Below are 20,193 nucleotides of genomic sequence, written 5' to 3' on the forward strand. Positions count from 1 at the left end.
GGAAGACTGAATGTGAATAATTGCATCTTATGAAGAAAGCCATTTTTGAAATTTGGGGAATTTTGTTTCTTTTCCTCAAACAGAAAGGAGCAGATTTTACAAAAATTTCAGTGACTTGTAAGTGGTAAAATAAGCACAAAAATGTTTTTATCACTTAAATTCAGGGCAAACGCTGAAGCAAATAATAAAATTGAAAACAAAGATCTTTATAATAAAGAAGTAGCAATTATTCTTAGTGTCAAACTTTCACTAAAGGTTCAAGAAAAGAAGCACAAAAGTAGTGAAGTGGAAGTATCAGACAACGAATGTGATGCTGCTGCTGAGAGTGGATTGATTCAGCAGAGAAAGAGTGGAAGAAACAGCAGCCAGGAGTTTCCTGCTGCGGAGAATGAAGATTTTGATAGGTAATCCTGTATCAATATTTCACATCAGATCATTTGTTATTTTCCTATAAAATAATTTCTAACTTGAACTAATGTTTGTGATTTACACATTTTATATTTCACTAGGGATATAGTTATTTTGAATACTCTTGTCCTTTAGCCTCAATACTAGAGTTCCTTTGTTAACATACCACCGTGTTACAGTATTAGAGTATTCTGGAGTTGACTGCATACTTGCCTTAACCAGTGTGTTGTAAAGTTAAATTTATGTCACTAATGAGCATCCTTTCATTTCAGTCTGAGGACTTCCTTCAGCGTTTCTCATGAGGCGGGACTAGTGGTGATGAACTCCCTCAGGTTTGCTTTGTCTGGGACAGTTTTTATTTCTCCTTCATTTCTGAAAGACACCTTTTCTGGATAGAGTACTCTTGGTTGGCAGTTTTGTTCTCCTAGCACTTTGAGTATGTCCATGGATGGAGCCAGATTGCTGTTAGTGGCGGGAGAGCCGATGAGGCACCTGTTTTTCAGCCATGATGCTCTTGTCACCCCATCATGTGGGTGGTTTAAAAGTAAACTCCCCCCACTCTGGCCAAATATTTCCTTGATTTCTTCTCTCATGGTACATGTACCTCATGTCATTTAAAATATTATCTAAATTAAGTATGGCTTTTTTCTGTGAATTCTCTTTTTAGTTTATTTTTGGCTGCGCTGGGTCTTTGCTGCTGCAGTGCTTGGGCTTCTCAGTGTGGTGGCTTCTCTTGATGCTGAGCGTGGGCTCTAGGGTGCTGGCTTCAGTAGTCGTGCAGCACGGGTTTCGTTGCCCCGTGGTGTGTGGGATCTCCCCTGACAAGGAATTGAACCGGTGCCCCCTGTATTGGCAGGTGGACTCTGAAGCACTAGACCACCAGGAAAATCCCTAAAGTCACCATGATTATATTTAGAAGCAACACAAAAAATATAGTGTAAATCTAATTATGACTCCCACATCTAAGATTCATTGTGTTTAGGCAGTGGACTCCAGGTTTTCAGTGTAGCCCTTGAGCTTCTTCCAGATGCATCTCTCTACTTTCTTCCATATATTTTGTACTTTTCCTTCCAGGTTCCTAGGAAACAACCTAGATGCCACGTGCTGATGTTTGTGCTCACATTCGAATCTCCAAGTAGAATGGTTTTCTCCCTTTTCTCTTTCTCATGACCTCCTGTCTTCACTTCTCCTATAAATCTTTCCTTATTACACTTATGACTTTCATATGTCAACTCTTACATATCATATTGTATCATAACTGTATATCTGTGTTTGAAGGAAGAATTTGTTTTCTTGCATATGTTTGGTACTTCATAACTGTTTTGAGAGTTAATCAATGACTTAAGATGGGCAAGAGTTGGAATTTTACAAGAATTTGTTTTTTATTCTTTATCAATTGAATTATTAGAAAACATTGGCTTTTTTTGTGAATTTTTTAAAAGTAGCTACCCTGGTGTGCACAGGAAGGAAGTAAAGAAAAAGAACAACGCCAAACGGACACCAGAAGGCTGTGTCATTGCACCGATATTTGAAAAGCCCGATTCACTGACTGGTGGTCTGCTGCACGTGAATGATGAAAACAAAGTGAATCAGGATGATGACAGGTACATTCTACAAATTCTTTGTTTGTAGGATAAGTAATATTAGCCCTGAGTACTTCTTCTGGAAATAGAGCAGCATAATACACTGCACAGGCCAAGACAAGGCATTCCTCAACTCTAGTGGATGAACTATAGTTGAAAGTTGCTGAAAGGTTAAAGTGAGGACCAGTGACTTTGGCTGGAAGTTGTTCCAGTGAAGAGTCCCCTTGGAAGCTGAACTGCAGTGAATACAGTAAACAGCTCCGTAGGGAATATTATTGGGACAGGCCATGAAGAACTGGATGGTAATTGAAGAGGAATGTGGAGTTCAAAGGTGTTTCTTGTTTTAGGTTAAGAAGGGAGCTTTTAGAGTGTGTATGCTGTTGGAAATGAGCCAGCGAAGGATGTGTTTATTTAATCTTGTTTGCATTTCCAGTATTGGAAAGCTTATTGATTGCATGACATTATCTTTAAACTATTGCTGCTAAGTCACTTCAGTCGTGTCCGACTCTGTGCGACCCCATAGACGGCAGCCCACCAGGCCCCTCCGTCCATGGGATTTTCCAGGCAAGAGTACTGGAATGGGGTGCCATTGCCTTCTCCGTTTAAGCTATTACAATAAACTAATGGCACATAATACTTCTGCTCATATATAGTTTTATGGTAAAGGCTTGTTCATTGGTTCTGAAGTGTAATATTCCTATATAATTGAATATGCAGATGACTACTTAAGTTAATTCGATCACACGTAGATTTTCAAAAATTCCATAATTGTGAATTTACAAACACTTAGGCTATCCTGAATAGGATTTGATAATTCCTTGATGATTCTAGTTGATAGTAGCTTTGTGAGTAGCTATGATTTTGTAAGGTACTCTGAAACTTCACATCATATTAACTTCATAGTTGTTTATAGATTGCAGAGAAAAGGGGAAGATTTTGTTTATATAAAATAGAAAAAAATATTAACAATCTTTCACAGATGATTCCTTTTGGATGATAAAGATCTAAATGACAAAAACCATGCTTCCTGTATTAAGAGTGTCATTAACACATACTGTGTGCTCGATAAGTGGATGTCAGATGCATGAAGAAACAGCAGAATGGTTGAATGGATGCCTATTGATGAATTCCTTTACGAAAAACAAATCTTTATTGAAAGTAGATTTCCAGACTTGCCTACATCTGGTTTTTTTATTTTTTGAGAAATACATTTTAAGATTCAGAAATTATTATTTGTAGTTATAGCTAGACATGGAATAATGCTATGGATTCATTCGCCATCATGTTACTTAAGAAGACTTTTCAATATTACTTTCTCAGCATATTTTGGAAGAGCAGTTTTGAAGCCAGATGTCCTGGGTTTGAATTCTGGGTCTGTGGTGATGTGCTGTGTGGGCTTGGGCGAGTTCCTCAGCCTTTCTGTGCTCCATTTCTTCTTATACCTATCTCCCAGAATGACTGTGAGGATGAAAATGCCTTTAAGACATGTCAAGTGCTTATAATAATGCATAGCAGTTGCCTAGGAAGTCCTCGCAAAGCTAATATCATGGTTATTCAAAATGGGTTTCTTTCTTAGAAGGACTTAAGGACTATCTCCCAGATAGGTTTTAGTGCCATAAAAATTAGTTCTTGTTGAAAATGACAGGTGCAAAAACCCTGGTATGCTGCTTTCTATCACATAACACAAGTAACGTTATGTTTTTCCTTTGCCTTGGATCTAAATTTAATGCTTTATTAATATTACTGATATATTTTCTTTGTCCTTTAATGCTCCTCTTACTGATTGTTGCATCCTTTTATAGAAAATTACTTACCAATGCAGAGTTTATCTAAAAAAGAAAAGTTTAGGTATTGTTTGTATTTTTGAGTATTTACTATTAGCCTGAAAAGAATCATTTGTTTTTTTAGGCCTGCGAGAAAAACACCATATGACAAGAAGAAGGTATAGTGAAAAAAAAAAAATGAACTTTAAAAAATATTATCCTAGTAAAAAGTACTTTGTAAAAGGAATAGTGGCAAAATAGAAAATCTTCCTTTGTTGTAGAGAACTTTACTTTGAACACATCATTTAGAAACTGATAAAGTTATCCTTTTGATAAAAATCTGTTCTTTTAAGAAGTGTCTGTTTTTGCTTTGATAAAGAGAGTTATCACCTCTGTACACTTAATATATTTTACACATATTTTAAGGACATTGTGAGACAATATTGTTTATGTGTAGGTCAGAGAACAAATTAATTATGTGAACCACTTGGATGACTTAACTCAGTCTTCTGAGACTGTTTCTGAGGATGACGACGTGCGTTACTCTACAAATTCCATGTTGCAAGTAGAACCACTTGGCTTGGGGCATAAAGGTAGGACCGCAGTGTAAATATTAACAGAAAGCCTCTTTGTGTACAGAGTAGTGATATATGCGCGTCTTATCCAGTACTGCTCTAGAGCCAGGGATGTGTTACAGTGCTGTGCATCTCAGAAGTAGGTTCTGTATTAAAAGAACATGAACGTGAGTGGATACTCTGCGCCACAGGCCTGTGATCATTCTCACTTACTGTACCTTCTGTTGACTCTTCTTTCCTGTGCCTTCACCCAAGGTCATGTTAGCATCGTTTTCCTCCTAGAATAACTGAAATAATCTCAGAACTTCTTTCCCTGCCACTCCACCTTGAGGAACCTTGGTCTGCAGAGCAACTTTAATTATTAACTATTTTTAAAAATTCAGATCTCATCATGTAACCCAAGTGTTGCTTCTCTTTGCTGCGTAGTTAAAGGCCACAACTGTCTAGTTTCATCTGGTTTTATTTTTATTTTTTATTTTTTTTTTAGTTTGAGCTAAGAGAGGTTTTAAAAGATGCCCACTGACACTATCAAGTAGCCTCAGGGTAGAAATGACTCTCAGGCTGCCAAGGCTGTAGAAAATGTGCAGGACAGACCGAGATTACATACAGCTTGTGTTTAAGATTAAGAGGGTAGAAGAGTTAACTGCTAACCCAGCACTACGACTGTACTTGTTTGGGAAAAAAAAAAACTGCTCTGTTTCAGCGATGGTTTCGTCTCTAGTTTCTCTCAGGCGGGTAGGGAGTCTGTTTCCTCGAGTTTCACCCGTTCTTGTTGATAGACCTTGTCTCGTACGTAAGCTGCCATCTGCTAGGATAGCTGTGGGAGTCCTCCGGGGGTCTCTGAAGTGTGTTGTGTACACGTGTGTCTGAGAGCTCACAGAGCTCCCTTCCTTCCAGCATGTGGTCCTTGTTTGCTCTCTGGTTGGATAAAAGTACTTGCGATGTCTCCTTTCCACATTCCCTGCCATCAAACCCAGTCAGGTCCAAAATCCTCAATCAACAGCAGGTTTTAAAACTTGGGAGATGGGAGTAAGGTGTGAGGGGGGGAAAGTTTGTGCACAAGCCTCCCGCTCCTGAGCGGAGACCTGTGCTCTTAGCTTTCCCCACAGGTGTCCACTTTCCTTCCGGTAGCTGACCGTTCAGCTCTGCCCCCGAGGGGAACACGCCACGGGGAGGAGGCACACGCTCCTCTTCCTGCAGTCCTCGCTCCCGGTGTCGGCTGTCCCGCCACAGCCCCTCAGTCTGCCGCGTGTCCTCTTCCATCTGGACTAAGCAGTGCCCTCCGGGAGCTGGCCGTGCTGCTCAGACCCGCCGTGTGCACACCGCTTGGACCCCCGAGCAGAGTGGGGGGCGGGTGGCCGGGGGTCTGGGTGGACGCTAAGGCACTTTCCTCTCCACACAGCGGCAGGCGGCCCCGCCGGCGCTCTCCCGAGCAGACGACCCCAGGCAGGCCGGCTCCCTGTTCAGGCAGCTGGTCGCTGACGAGGAAGACTCGGCCGCACCCTCGCTGTTCAGACTCGGGTGGCTCTCCAGCATGACCAAGTGACGAGGACGCTCCGTCTCTCTAAATAAATACTCTTGCGTTATTTCTCCTAGAAGTGACTCTGCCCCTTTTTTTCTGAGCCACACCAGTCTCTGCGGTGGCCGTGGTGGCACGTGGCCCCCTCGTTCCTGTTGGGGCGGGCATGACATTACACGTAGAGCCAGTGAAGTCCATGCCCCAGAGTTCACAGCAGTCGTGACTCCAGGCCTCAGTTCCTATAGCTTTTACTGCATCAGCCTTCACTGGTGCCTTCTCACACGGCAAGGTGGTGGTTTTATTTTTTACCCTTCTTTCTACATGAATTTTAGAATCAGCGTGTCAGTTTCCTAAAATGTCTGCTGGTCTTAATGTTTTCGTTTTCCTTCAGTTCAAAATACTTTGTAATTCTTCTTTTCATTACCTCTTTGATCCAAGGGTTATTTAGGTCCGTGTGATTTAGTTTCCAAATGTTGAAAGTTTTCCTTCTGTGCTCTTGCTTCTCATGGATGTGTTAGGTGCATCCAGAGGGGGCCTGAGGCTAGGGCTGATTATTTCCTGCCTTGGAGGCCAGACCTTGCTGACTACCCTGTTCATTCTGCTGGTACCTAGGAGTTTTTCCAGCCTGGCTCATGAGAATAGATAGAATTCCTGGGACTGAGTGAGCACCAGTCACAGGTTCCTATGGTCTTTTCAGATGGTTTCTCCCTGGTCTCAGGTGGTTCTCCCAGATGGGCGCTGTTTGTTTCTCTGCTGAATACCCGAGGGGCTCCTCCTCAGATCTCCAGGGTCCTTTTTCTCTCTGTCCCACTCTCTCCTCTCTGCGGTTCTGAGCTGTGATTTCTGCCCACTTTGGTTTCACCAGACTGTCAGCTTCATCACCTCCTGTCAGGGAGTCTGGCTGACTCAGCTTCTGTTCCTTCTCCCCATGTTGGGCCCTGGAAATTCTCTCCAGGCGGTGAGCTGGGGCGTTCCTTAGGCTAACCTGGTGTGTTTCCGGGATCATTGTCCTTCACTCCCTGAAGTCCTTTGTCATGAAATCATTGTTTAATGTATTTTGTCAGCGTTGTTTTTGCTCGCTCCACTCAGGAAGGTAAATCAGTAGCTGTTCACTCTGTCTTGGTTAAAAACATATGGCAGCTGGAGACTGTCTACAGGGTTGTTCTTCCTACTCTACTTACTACTTCCTGCTCATCCTTCATTTCTCAGTGTGACAGCTCTTCCCCAGGGAAATCTTTCCTGGACCCAATCTATCTCAAGTTCTGTTATGTGATCATAGAACTCTCTTTTCTTAGAGTATCTATCTGAGTTCATAATTATTTTATTTGTCTTTCTCTTCTACTAGACTTCAAGCTAAACAAGACCCAGGGACATCTGTTTTATCTGCAGAGCTTAGAATAATGTCTTCCAATTATAGACACTTAATACTTGTTCAGTGCGTGGATGAGTGAACGTGAAAGGCACAGTCCTTTATACTCAAAAATTACTCACATAATTTTTTTTTGTTTCTATCTTTGTTTTCTTCATCATGCAGATTCTGTTAGCTTGTTGAAAATTCAAGATACAATTCTTTCACGTGAAAGATTAGTAGGTTTTCAAAGAAGCCATTGTGAACTACTTAGAGAATTTTACAGAATGAAAAGTAAGGTTCGTGGGCTACAGAAAGAGCTGTCAGAAACCAAAGAAGTAAAGTCACAGTTAGAGCATCAGAAAGTGGAGTGGGAACGAGAGCTCGGCAGCTTGAGGTACTGTACATCTCGCTTTTAAAGAAATACGTGAACTGTTGTTTCCTTTAATACTGCAGAGACGTAGATGTGTTATAAGGACTAACTTATCCTCTAGGATTTTACAGGGGAGAAAGTGTCACTAGTATTGTGGAGTGTGAAATTCTTGGAAATAATATGGCAGGTTCTTAACAGTGAATGCTTCTAATAACTTAATGTATGTTTTTCCAAATCATCATTTTCATGACCATACAGAAGTCCACCATAAGGAAACCCCATTAAATATTTACCAAGTTAACTTTCAGTTGTTTTTCACTGTTCTGTATTCTATTTAATACTGCAAGGAACACCTTTTCTGTAAATTCATTTCTACCTTTCTAATTATTTTGAATACATTATCTTTAATAATATCATATTATTTGGTTAAAGTATGAGAACTTAAAAAAGGTCTGTGATCTATATTTATAAACTATTCTTGGCAAAGTTTATATTACTTTACATTCCCACCTGCAGATGTATAAAGTAGCCATTTTTCTCAAGAGAAAATGAAAACAGTTGTATGCAGTTTTATTCTTAACCCTCTGTCTGAAAACAGTGACCATTATTAAGTGCTTTTCATTGTATTCCCTCCACATTTACTATTTTAAACATTGTAAAGATGGAACAAAAGTTATTGCAGCAGTGAATAATCTCATGATTTTCTAAGAAGAGCTTTAAATTTGGCAGATTCACCTTAAAGCAAAAAGAAGAGAATAGAAGAAATGCCGATATGTTATGTGAAAAAATGAGGGAGCATTTAAGAAGAAAAGAAGACGAATATAGTAAAGAAGTTGAAGTGAAACAGCAACTAGAACTCACTTTCCGAGCAGTAGAAGTGAAACTGAAGGCTGAGAGAAATAATCTGAATCAGGTAGAGTAATCTTTGGTGAAAATTTCAAATTTCTAACACTATTTCATCAATAGTATTTATAATATCCCCTTTTAAAAAAAAAAAAAAATACCATTTAGTGTTGCACCATTTATTTAGTGTCATTTTGTTTAGTGTTATAGGAAATTTTAGGTTAATTGTTAAAAATAAAAGAAATTCAAAATTCCCAAAGTAATAAGGCCAGAAATAAGAATTGTATGATCCTGACATGCTGGGTGCACTTTTTCGAGCAGAGGGAGGAAAAGGTCACGTCAGTAGTTCACACAATAGATCCTGAGAAACCACAGGGTTGAGAATGGTGTAGAAACTGGAGGTTAAGCTCTCAGCCCACCTCGGGCAACAGATCCTTCTGCCTTGAGGGACCATTAGGGACGATCGTGCCTAATTTTACATCAAGTTGCCTCTGGCCTTCAATCTGGCAGGTGGCTGAGGGTCGTGGACCCCCTCCTTCTGTGCCCGTCAGCCCTCTAGGCCACCTGCCCCGTGAACAGCTTAGAGCTGGCTCCAGCTTTCCCAGCTGGGTTCTCCCTCACAGCAGAGTCCTCAAGGACAGGTGTTAACTGGCAGCCTCGAGAGGTGCAGGAATTTTTTTCCAGCAGTTGGTAGAAACCAGACACTCTTGAAGTTGGTTGTCCTTCATTCTGCAGAGTTCTCGAGTGGCATCTCAGAGCAGAGGAATTTGCTCCCACACCTGATATCCCTCTCAAACATGGACTGGGTCCCATCCCTGAGGTCCTAGCAGCAGATCTCCCACAACGAAAAGCTCTCGGGAAGAGCTCGGGAAAGTAGTATTTGTAATTCAAATCCATTTGTCTAGAGCAGTCAGGTAGTGACATAGGATGGCCTCATCCAAGGAGAGGCCTTTAATATTTTCCATAGGAATTGATCTCAAATCCTTTGTGACTATCTCGGAGGAGCCAGGACCCTGATTGTGGTTTAGGCAAGGAAGACTGTGTGTGTTCCCCCATCGACTGTGCTACCCAACCAAGTCCCTCTGCTCTGGAGTGAGCGTGTCGGTCACTCCACGCACGTCGTCACCTTCAGTGTCTGAATCAGAGTCCGTTCTTGGCTCCACTGTCATTTCTTTAATATCCTGTCAACGACCTTTTCACATCATGTACTGGTTTTCATTTTGTAAAAACTGTGACATCAGTTGTAAAAGCACTTTTGAACACTTTAAAAAAGTTGTTTCTTCAGAACAACTTATAAAAGTGCTCCCCTAACCCCCCACACACACCAAGGCGGGGGTGGGGGGGAAACTCTTGCTACTAATAATAGATATTCTGGGTTTTGGTAATGATTTCACTTCCTCGATTGATCATTAGGTTAGTTTCTCACTTCCCTGATGGTAAGGAGGAAACTATAGGCAGTTCAGAGACCACATTTTGTGTGTCATTCTTCTGCTTGTGAGAAAATGAGCACTCTGTTCTGTGAGTGTCCTGTTTCAGTACAAAGAACTTTTGAAAACAGTGATAGATATGCCATAATATATATTTAGCGATAGTTATTAAGTGTTTTTATTGTATTTTCCCCGTCTTACTATTTTAGACGTTATGGAAAGATAATGAAAGTTATTGCTGCAGCAAATAATCTCATAGTTTTCTAAGAGCTTTCTAAATTTTACCTTATTTACCATTAGTGTATGTACCATGAATGAAATAGGAAGCTTATTTTGTATTGATATGTTTGTACTAGAAACATGTGGTTTGATGTAAGAAGACTAGTAGAGTCCAAAGACCTGGTGAAAAGGCTGCAGCTTACTCGTATTTTTAACTTTTTCCTTTCCAGAATCATTATAGCTAATGAGTTAATTAATGTTTGTAGAAGTGCTTAATACAGTTGTCAATAGGTGTAATTCTTGTAATTCCCTATTAAAATGTTAGAAGGTAGCATATTCTCAAGGAAAAACTTTTTGTACAAAATGTAGTCTATTTATACAGAGTTAAGGCTCTTACTGTGAAGTAGATGTATAGGAGGTATCAGATGCAGTGTTTATAAACCTAGCAAGTGGTGCTGTTTATTGAATTATAGTTGATTAATAATATTCTGTTAGTTTCAGGTATACAGCAGAGTGATTCAGATATATATGTACATGTGTGCGTGTATATTATATAAATGGGGCTTCCCTGCTGGCTCAGATTGTAAAGAATCTGCCTACAATGCAGGAGACCTGGGTTCAATCCTTGGGTTGGGAAGATCCCCTGGAGAAGATGGAGAAGGCAATGGCACCCCACTCCAATACTCTTGCCTGGAAAATCCCATGGGTGGAGGAGCCTGGTAGGCTGCAGTCCACGGGGTCACTAAGAGTCGGACACGACTGAGCGACTTCACATTCACTTTTCACTTTCATGCATTGGAGAAGGAAATGGCAACCCACTCCAGTGTTCTTGCCTGGAGAATCCCAGGGACGGGGCAGGCTGGTGGGCTGACGTCTATGGGGTCGCACAGAGTGGGACACAACTGAAGCAACTTAGCAGCAGCAGCAGCAGCCTGGAGAAGGAATGGCTACCGACTCCAGTATTCTTGCCTGGGAAATTCCATGGACAGAGGAGCCTGGCAGGCTATATAGTCTATGGGGTTGCAAAGAGTCAGACATGACTCAGTGACTAATACACATACACACTCACTCACACACACGCTCACACGTACACACATATTCCGTTTCAGATTCTTCTTGCAGAATATTAAGTGTAGTTCCTTATGTTGTACAGTAGGTCTCTGTTGGTTATTTTATATCTACTAGTGTGTATATGCTAATCCCAACATCCTAATTTATCCCTTCCCCTACCCCACTTTCCCCTGTGGTCACCATACGTTTGGTTTCTGTGTCTATGAGTCTCTTTCTGTTGTGTGAATAAGTTCATTTTAGAGTCTACATATAAGCAGTGTGATATAATACTTGGCTTTGTCTGACTTACATCACTTAGGGTGATAAAGTCTAGGTCCATGCCTGTTGCTGCAAATAGCATTATTCCATTCTTTTTTATGGCGTACTAGTTTTCCATTATATAAATATTCCACGTCAGATGCAATTTTTAAGTGTAATCAGGTCTATGAATCTTTTATTTGAAGGCTTCTGGGTTTGTTATAGTTCAGAGAGAAGCCTTTCCAGTTCTGAGCTTGTTGAAAAGTCTCTTGGGATTTCTTTTTGACTTTCATGGATTCGTTGTCTTCCATTAAATTTTTGAACCTTTGGGAATTTATGCTGGTGTAAAGTCTGAGGATTGTGTTGAACCTTATTTGTTCCTGTTGGAGACACACTTGGTGCAGTCTTTTCATTGTATAAACATACAAGTTAGTCTTTCATTTCAGAGGAAATCATGGAATGTCACTTTACTGAGTACTAGCTAAACATCTCCTTTGTTTCACTTAGGTTTCTGATAGTTGTGAAAAAGCAAAAGACCTGTTGTGCAAAAACCACATGCTGCAGGAGGAAATTGCCATGCTAAGACTGGAGAGAGACGCGCTGAAAAATCAGCACCGGGAAAAGGAAGAGAACTATTTTGAGGACATTGAAATTCTCAAAGTAAAGAATGATGACCTTCAAAAGACAATAAAACTGGATGAGGAAATGTTAACAAAGACTATATCCCACTATACAGGCCAGCTTAATGCTCTGACAGCTGAGAATGCAATGCTAAACTCTAAGCTGGAGAAGGAAAAAGAAAGCAAACAAAGACTGGAAACGGAAGTGGAATCCTACCGTTCCAGACTGGCTGCTGCCTTACATGATCATGATCAAAGTCAGACATCAAAAAGAGACCTGGAACTTGCCTTTGGGAGAGCAAGAGACGAGTGGTTATGCTTGCAGGACAAAATGAAGTCCGATGTGGCTAATCTAAAAGATAACAACGAGATGCTTTCCCAGCAACTATCTACAGTGGAAAGTAAATTCAATAAGCTGAAAATCAAGCTGCATCACACGAGAGATGATCTTAGAGAAAAGACTTTGATGTTAGAACATGTCCAGAGAGACCTACACCAAGCAGAGGGTCAAAAGCAGGAAATTGAACACGTGTATCGGAACCAACAAGGCAAAGTGAATACATACCTTGGAAAGCAGGAATCCTTAGAGGAGAGATTATATCAACTCCAGAGTGAAAACATGTTGCTCCGACAGCAACTGAACGATGCGGGAAACAGAGCCGACAGTAGAGAGAAGATGATCATTAGCATCCAAGACCAGTTTCAGCAGATCGTGAGAAAACTTCAGGCCGAACGTGAGAAACAAGGTCTGATGCTGGAGGAACGAAACAAGGAGTTAGTCAAGGAATGTAATCATTTAAAAGAGAGAATGTGTCAGTACGAAAATGAGAAAGCAGAAGGAGAAGTGAGTATCCAGAAGGAGAAGTATCTCAGACTTCCTGAAAGAAAGTTCAAAGTGATTCTTGATTCTGGCTAAATGTTGAATCTAGTTGAATATAAAAAATACACAGGCTGTGAATCTATGGTCTCTAAACCAGCCTAAAAGCACACCTTGTATCCAGCAAATAAAAATTAGACCGAAGAAATCCTTTACTTTGAATAGGGACATTGTGTCATTTGTGAAATGCTAAGAGATTTAGTTCTAAATTGTTAACGTAGACAGGTACTAGTAATCTACTCTTTATTAAGGTAATAATTTTAATCTTTATGTTACCACATTTCAGTATCATGATGAAGCAGATAAATGAAATGCTCAAACCTGAAATGAATATTTTGAAATGAAGCTTCAGTTACCTGGATTATCTTGATAGTCAATTCCAGGTTTCCCAGAGGCTATATTTTGTATACCGTACTTTGGCTTCAGTAGCTTCTCATAGCTTTTTGTTATATTTGTTGGTACAATTTTATTTTTTATTCATGTCAGTTTGAGTTAATACGGGAAACATTTTAGCCTTGAATCATTTGTTCTTAAAGCCTCTCAACTCTTCAAATGCATCTGCTTATCATTAAATCATAATCTGGGACTCAGGTGGTGAACTTTAGCAAAACTATTCTTGATTTAATCTTCCCACTGCTGTTTATGATTTACTTAATATTTTTACAAACAATTTGCTCATAATTCTCATTTTAAGTATCAATTACTATCATTTGAATACAAGCTTGTCCTCTAAAAATGAAGGACGGCAGGATTCGTGAGCAGCAGGAATGGAGTGAGTCAGGGAGAGGGTTGTAGGAGCTGCGGTCTGGAGGCAGGTGGAGGCCAAGTTGTCGAGGCTCCTTGAAGGCCATGGGAGCAACCTCATTTTTTTAATTTCATTTTTCTTTTATATTGGAATATGGTTGATTTACAATTTTGTGTTAGTTTCAGATGTACAGGAAACTGATTCAGTTATACACGTATCCATTCTTTTTCAGTTCCTTTTCCCAGGTAGGTGACTACAGAATACTGAGTAGAGTTCCCTGTGCTCTCCAGTAGGTCCTTACGGTTAGCCAAGGGCAAAGGTGGGGAGGAGGGATAAATTAGGAGTTTGGGATTAACATAGACACCCTACTAGGTATAAAAGAGATAAGCAACAAGGGAATGGCCCCATTTTTCTGCTGAGGTGGGAATCTATTGGAAAGATCTGAGCACTGGTTGGAATCTGTGAAGATCTCTAAGTTAATCAAAGCTTCTAGTAAAAAAGGAAAATGTTTCCACAGTGTGGAATTTTCCACCACTTGTCCCACCTACACGCTCATTTCTTTCTGGACGTGAGGTAGTGACGCTCTGCAGATTTATTGGGAGGGGCAGGGCGTGGACAGTGGGGCCGCATCCTTTGAGTAACTTAACGTCAGGAAGGCTGGAGGGTGGCCCCTTCTGTGTCTGTAACTAGATTCAGTGAGGAGGAAAAAGAAGGTGAGTTGCTGTCTGTGGCGATAGTTTTCAAAGTCCATATGTTGGAGTTATCTGTTATTAACATAACATAATAGTAAAGTGATTTGATAAACTCAGTGACACAGCATCTTATTAGGCAGTGGTGAGACAACTTCAACAAGAACTGGATGACGCTGTAAAAAAGCAGTCTGTGTCGGAGGCTTCACTGAGGCTCACGTCACGTTATTGTCCTAAGTTAGAAGCTGAGGCTCAGGATTTGAAGAACAATTGTAAACTACTACAACCACGTCAAGTCACAAGTCAGGTATGTTTGAAATTGAATGTGTTAACAGTTAATATGCAGGATAAAGTGTTTTAGGACACTCATTTTCATGGTCAGCTTTCTTCTGTAATTTTGTTACAAGTAACTTACTACAATTTTCTTATTATCTTTATAATGCACTCGTTTCTTAAACTCAGACGTTCATCCTGCCATTTGCATTATATTGTTTTTTTCTTGTATTATTTACCCTTAGGAAAGTTGAGAATTGTGCCTCATTATACACACAAGTTGAGAGCCTTTTTTTTCTTTGCAACAATACTTTTTTAAGTGATAACTGTATTACCATGATGAAGCAAGCCAGATTAAAATCAGAGGATAATATTAGCTTAATGGAACGTTCAGAATATTATCATTTCTCATCTTTCCTTTTGTGAATGGCTATAGAGTTCTGTATATATTTATTTCGTGGATTTCAGAATAACTTCTGCAGAAAAGGTATTATATAAGCCAGTTGAAGTTTAGGCATTGCCTTCTTTCCTTTTCATTTTAAGTATATTGTAAAAGCATGGAGGTATTCAGATGGTGTAGAATACGTACATCCAAACTAGAGAATTAAGAAGATTATCTGGGTCCTGCATTGGACTGGATTTTTTTAAAAGCTATTGAGATATAATTGACGTATCATAGAATTCACCCACTCAACATGTGTAGTTCAGTATCTCTTAGAGAGGTGTAACCGGTGACTACAGTCAATTTTAGAGCATTTCCATCACCCCCTAAAAGAAACCCTGCATCCCTTAGCCGCCACCCATGGCCTCCCATCTCCCTCAGCCCCAGGCAACCCCCAGTCTAATATCTGTCTCTCTAGACATGCCTGTCCTCGGTATTTTATATAAATGGAATCATGCAGTATGCTCCTTTGGGATTATCTTTGCTCATTTGATGTCATGTTTTCACAGTTCATCCATGTGATAACAAGTATCAGTTCTTCCGTTTCTGTTGGTTGTCACAGTAAGCTAAGCCATGTATCCATCATCACTAGATGGAGCTTTGGGTTGTTTCCGCTTTGGGGCTATGAATAATGCTGTTGTGGACACTGATTTCCATGATTCTGTGTGCACATGGTTTTATTTCCCTGTGGTTGGATCTTATCCTCAGAGTTAGCTGGCTGATTTCACCTTTTCTTGGCCCTTGCTCAGACTGTCCTTTCTGTCTTTACAGTTTCTTTTCCTCTTAGGTAGTCCTTCATTATTTCAGACCTGGCGCCCAGTCTCTCCTCCTTCATGGAGCTTTCCTGACTATCCAGCTCTTTGAGCCTTTTCACATCAGTGCTTGTTACCTAGGCTCTGAGGAACAGTTTAGCCCCTGATTTTACACTATTGACATTTCTTCCATGAGGGGGAATCTTGGCTAAGTATACATTGGTGTAACAGGGAATATTTATTGATGTGCACAGCACTTGTCTTGCATAAATGGACAGTAACAAAGGATTACAAGAATGAGGCATTTTTTGTTGTTGCTGTTCAGAAAAATGTGTGGATCATCTCTGTAAACTGTTAGGAAATGGGATTTCTTTAACTTTGCAAATAATTCTGTTTGGAATGCAATTCAAATTAGCAAAACGTCTTTGTACTTCAGAAAAAGGCTTATGGGATTAGAATCCATATTTACAAGATTTATTAATTAGAGTCTTATTCTCATAGTCTTCTTTTGGAAGGGATTTATTAACTTAGCCCTGCGAAGTCACTTCAGTCGTGTCCGACTCTGTGCGACCCCATAGACGGCAGCCCACCAGGCTCCACCGTCCCTGGGATTCTCCAGGCAAGAACACTGGAGTGGGTTGCCATTTCCTTCTCCAATGCATGACAGTACAGTATCCCTCAAACTTCTTTAAAATACTGGGACATTAAGATGGGGGGAGGGGTAAGAGACATTCTACTAAGAGGTGACTTGTAGTCATTTTATGGAGGAAAGATAGAAAAATATTATTGTAGAACAATAAAAGAGTGTAAAACCAAGTGCAATTGTTGTGTGACAAAGATGACAGTGAAGAACATATTTTGTGACTCTTGGTGGTGAGAACATCTTTCTTGATTCTCTGAGTAATCCCTGGTCCTACATTCTACAATACAGATACCATCGTATTTATTTCATCCTGGGTTTGAGTTAGGCTGTGCTCAGTCCACTTTCTTCACTAGCAAACACTATCTTTATATTCTTGAAGACTGATGATTTTCCAGCAGAGCTGGAAACTGCATCTTCAAAAGGTCTGTACCTGGATGCAAAAAATCAAGTTTTTCAACAGGAGTTATTATCTATGAAACTAGTGCAAAGAAATGTAAAAAACTAGAGAGGAGAGAAAGAAGTTGGAGCAAGAAGTAGTGACCCTCAGAAGTCATACAGAAGTGAATATGATAGAACACGGTCAAGTAGAGCAATATCAACAAGAGAGTGAAGAAAGAGCGAGACAGGATCTCGTAGAGAAATTAAGAGAAGTCACCATGCTTTGCAGATTACTTTGTTGGTCTGTCCTGTGCTTGAGTTCACTCTCCCTGCACAGTACATTTTGGATGTGTACCGCGCAGGTGTTTCCTCTGCCTCCCTTAGAGCAGTTAGTTTTGTAGATTTCTGGAAGGAAGGGGGGCGCTTGTTTTCCCTTTAAATATTTCCGTTTCCATCACAGTTATCACTAAATTGACCTTTCAGAATGATTCTCACTAGAGAATCCTTTTACTTATAAGACCAATTGGTAAAAAACAAGACCATTAGGAAGAAAAGAAAATATTGTGGTTTAGAACTGGTACCATCCTCTTGAATTATTATCTTGTTCAATTTTTAAAATTTTAAGTTGATCCTCTTATTCTTTGAATTATCAGATTATATAAGTACTACTGTAACAGTGATTCCACTTTAATTTTATAATTCAGATTTAATTCACTTCACATTAACAATAATTGTTTTAAACTTCCGCTCTCTCTCTTTTTTTTTCACCTTTGAAATCGCTCTCTGAATCACTGACTCAAAACTAAAGGGAATAAATGTAATTTTCCAGGTTAGTGGTTATTTTAAAAATGTTATCTTTTTCAATTTGCCTTAGACACAAGCTGGATTTCAACAGATGGAAGTCAGAATTAAAGACTTGGAATCTGAACTCTCCAAAATGAAAAGTTTGCAAGAAGATTCTAATAAAGCAGAGTTGGAAAAATATAAGCAACTCTACCTAGTAGAATGTGAACTTATAAAGTTATTGGAAGATAAACTAGACAAGTAAGTCAAAACACAGAATCACAGAAACGAAATTTAGTTCATTGATTTGTCTCTAAAGCCTAATTTTTATAGAGTGGGGCATGAGATTCGTAGGAAGGGAAAGCTAACTAGATGGCCACTGCTAAGGGGGCGCCCTAAGACCGACTGTTAGCACTGTGTCAAGGCTTCCCACACTATGCACAGGCGTGCTTATGAAACAGGGGAAATGAACACATGGGTTAGAGGCAGGGTAAGTCACAAAGTGGCTAAAAGTAATGTAGTGACCCGACTGAGGGGTGTGGAGGATGGAAAGGGCAGATCCCACCGGCAGTGCCCAGTCCAGGCTTCCCCACTATCTGAAAGCAGAGCGCTCCTAGGAAGCCTTTCAAAAGCCAAAGCAGCATAAAGCAAAGAAGCAGGGACCTGAGGACACATTCTGCTAGTCGATACATAACATGAATATGCACAAGTGAAGCACAGGTGCTCCCAGACGGGGCTTAGGGCTGTGGCGACTTGATGCTGAGATGTGGGGTGTGGCTTCCCGGGAAGGAGCTCAGTGGGGCCAGTCTCCCTGCTTGGGGAGCACGATGCCTCTCACTGTAAAACGTACACTGAACACTGTTTAGAGTTTTGGCTTTTTAAATGAGACCAGAAATTGTCTTCAGATTTTTTTATTTTTTTGATCATCAAAAACAGGTACTGACATAGGCCCTTCGGAGAAGTGAAGTAACATAAAGTGAACTTTGGAAAAGCAGGGGATACTTGTAATTGTTCCTGGGGCTGTTTTAGCTCTTTTCAGCCTTAGCCTTTGACTTTCTCGTCCTCCCTTGAGATTGTGGCTCTAGGTGATTCCTCAGAGCCAAAAGCTGAATTTCTCTGAGGTCATGAGTGAAACATGTATACAAGGGTGGTGAAAGGAAGCACTTGAACGTGGCTTTGTGGCATGGGGTGTTTCTTCATCCCTGAACTGTTTCCTGGAGGCAGGTTTGTCCCAGAGGCAGCAGGTGTCCGTGTGAGGCCACCTCCCTTTCTCTCGGATGCCCTTTCTCTCCTCTCCCAACTGTGCCTTGTTACTTGAGGAGCCCCAGACACATGTGTACTTCTTTAGAGCAAGATTACAACTGTTATTGTTTACAGGAGGTCTGCTCTGTGTTTTCAGTGTTCAAATAATTTAATGGGAATTCCATTTACTATATGGCAACTTAAATATGCAGATAATTTATGAAAACATGAATGAAATTGGTGTTTTCCATCTTACCCAGGACTCATCAGAGGCTGGCAGTGGTCAGCGCCAAACTTCAGGTGGAGAAGCAGCAGAACAGATCTTTCTTCAACACTGTTAGCACGAGGCCAGTCCTGGAGCCCCCTTGTGTTGGAAATTTCAATAATCCTTTAGTGCTCAACGGAAATCTTACTCCAAGAGCAAACTTAAGGTTTTCTACCTCAATTCCACGCCCTTCGAATAATAGCATGGAGACTTACTTGACCAAGGTTAGTTCTATTATCTTTTTTCCACTGGGTTTCAGATTTCTGATATTAATGATCCTTGTTTGTAATTTGGTGAACTTCTGAGTTATTTATTTGACTTATGCACACTAAGTAAAAGCCATCATTAACTGTGCTAATCAAGGAGACATTTAATGATTTTTTTGGTCCTAGATCTCTCGTTTTTAAGAGATACTTTTTAAATTTCTTGAAAAGCTGCATTGAAATTCTACTTTAGAAATGAAATCTTATTGCCTAGTAACTGAAAGTATACTTTAAAATGTTTGACTTTCTAATTGATTTCACTTTGGCAGTGGTTCATAATCATTTCTGAGCTTTGCTGCACCCACCGCAGTTTATCTACCCCTAAGCATAAGTGAAAAGGCAATGGCACCCCACTCCAGTACTCTTGCCTGGAAAATCCCATGGACAGAGGAGCCTGGTAGGCTCCATGGGGTCGCGAAGAGTCAGACATGACTGAGCGACTTCCCTTTCACTTTTCACTTTCATGCATTGGAGAAGGAAATGGCAACCCACACCAGTGTTCTTGCCTGGAGAATCCCAGGGACGGGGGAGCCTGGTGGGCTGCCATCTATGGGGTAGCACAGAGTCGGACACGACTGAAGCGACTTAGCAGCAGCAAACATAAGTGAATCACTGGCATCTAAACACTAACCACATATGGATGTTTTTTTATTTGAAAGAATCCTAGATAAATCCTTTTTATGAATTAAACAAACTTGTAATACTAAATCAAAAGATTAATTTCTGGTTTTAGGTTAACATCTTTTGTTATTTTCTTGTACAAGAGTATGTCTTTAATTGCTATTTTACTTATAGAATTTTGATTTAAATTTCTAAAAACTATCGTGCTGAGCAGTTGTAGAATGATTCTAAATT

General features: G+C 40.3%; 1 protein-coding gene across 3 annotated transcripts in view; it reads left to right on the forward strand.

Annotated features, from left to right (window-relative positions):
• Positions 1–20,193, forward strand: part of LOC100337293 (ankyrin repeat domain-containing protein 26) — an 82,130-nt gene that overhangs the window by 47,913 nt on the left and 14,024 nt on the right. For all 3 annotated transcript variants that reach the window (XR_009496798.1, XM_059892801.1, XM_059892800.1), the window contains exons 19-29: positions 256–404; positions 681–740; positions 1,851–2,012; positions 3,900–3,933; positions 4,212–4,347; positions 7,383–7,593; positions 8,299–8,482; positions 11,874–12,830; positions 14,437–14,604; positions 17,660–17,829; positions 19,071–19,299. Coding sequence is in view for 2 of the 3 variants with exons in the window: in XM_059892801.1 (XP_059748784.1) it covers positions 256–404; positions 681–740; positions 1,851–2,012; positions 3,900–3,933; positions 4,212–4,347; positions 7,383–7,593; positions 8,299–8,482; positions 11,874–12,830; positions 14,437–14,604; positions 17,660–17,829; positions 19,071–19,299 (2,460 nt within the window). In the remaining variant the exon portion in view is untranslated. The remainder of the gene's footprint in view (positions 1–255; positions 405–680; positions 741–1,850; positions 2,013–3,899; positions 3,934–4,211; positions 4,348–7,382; positions 7,594–8,298; positions 8,483–11,873; positions 12,831–14,436; positions 14,605–17,659; positions 17,830–19,070; positions 19,300–20,193) is intronic.

Source organism: Bos taurus, chromosome 13 (genome assembly GCF_002263795.3).
Source record: "Bos taurus isolate L1 Dominette 01449 registration number 42190680 breed Hereford chromosome 13, ARS-UCD2.0, whole genome shotgun sequence".
Taxonomy (NCBI): domain Eukaryota; kingdom Metazoa; phylum Chordata; class Mammalia; order Artiodactyla; family Bovidae; genus Bos; species Bos taurus.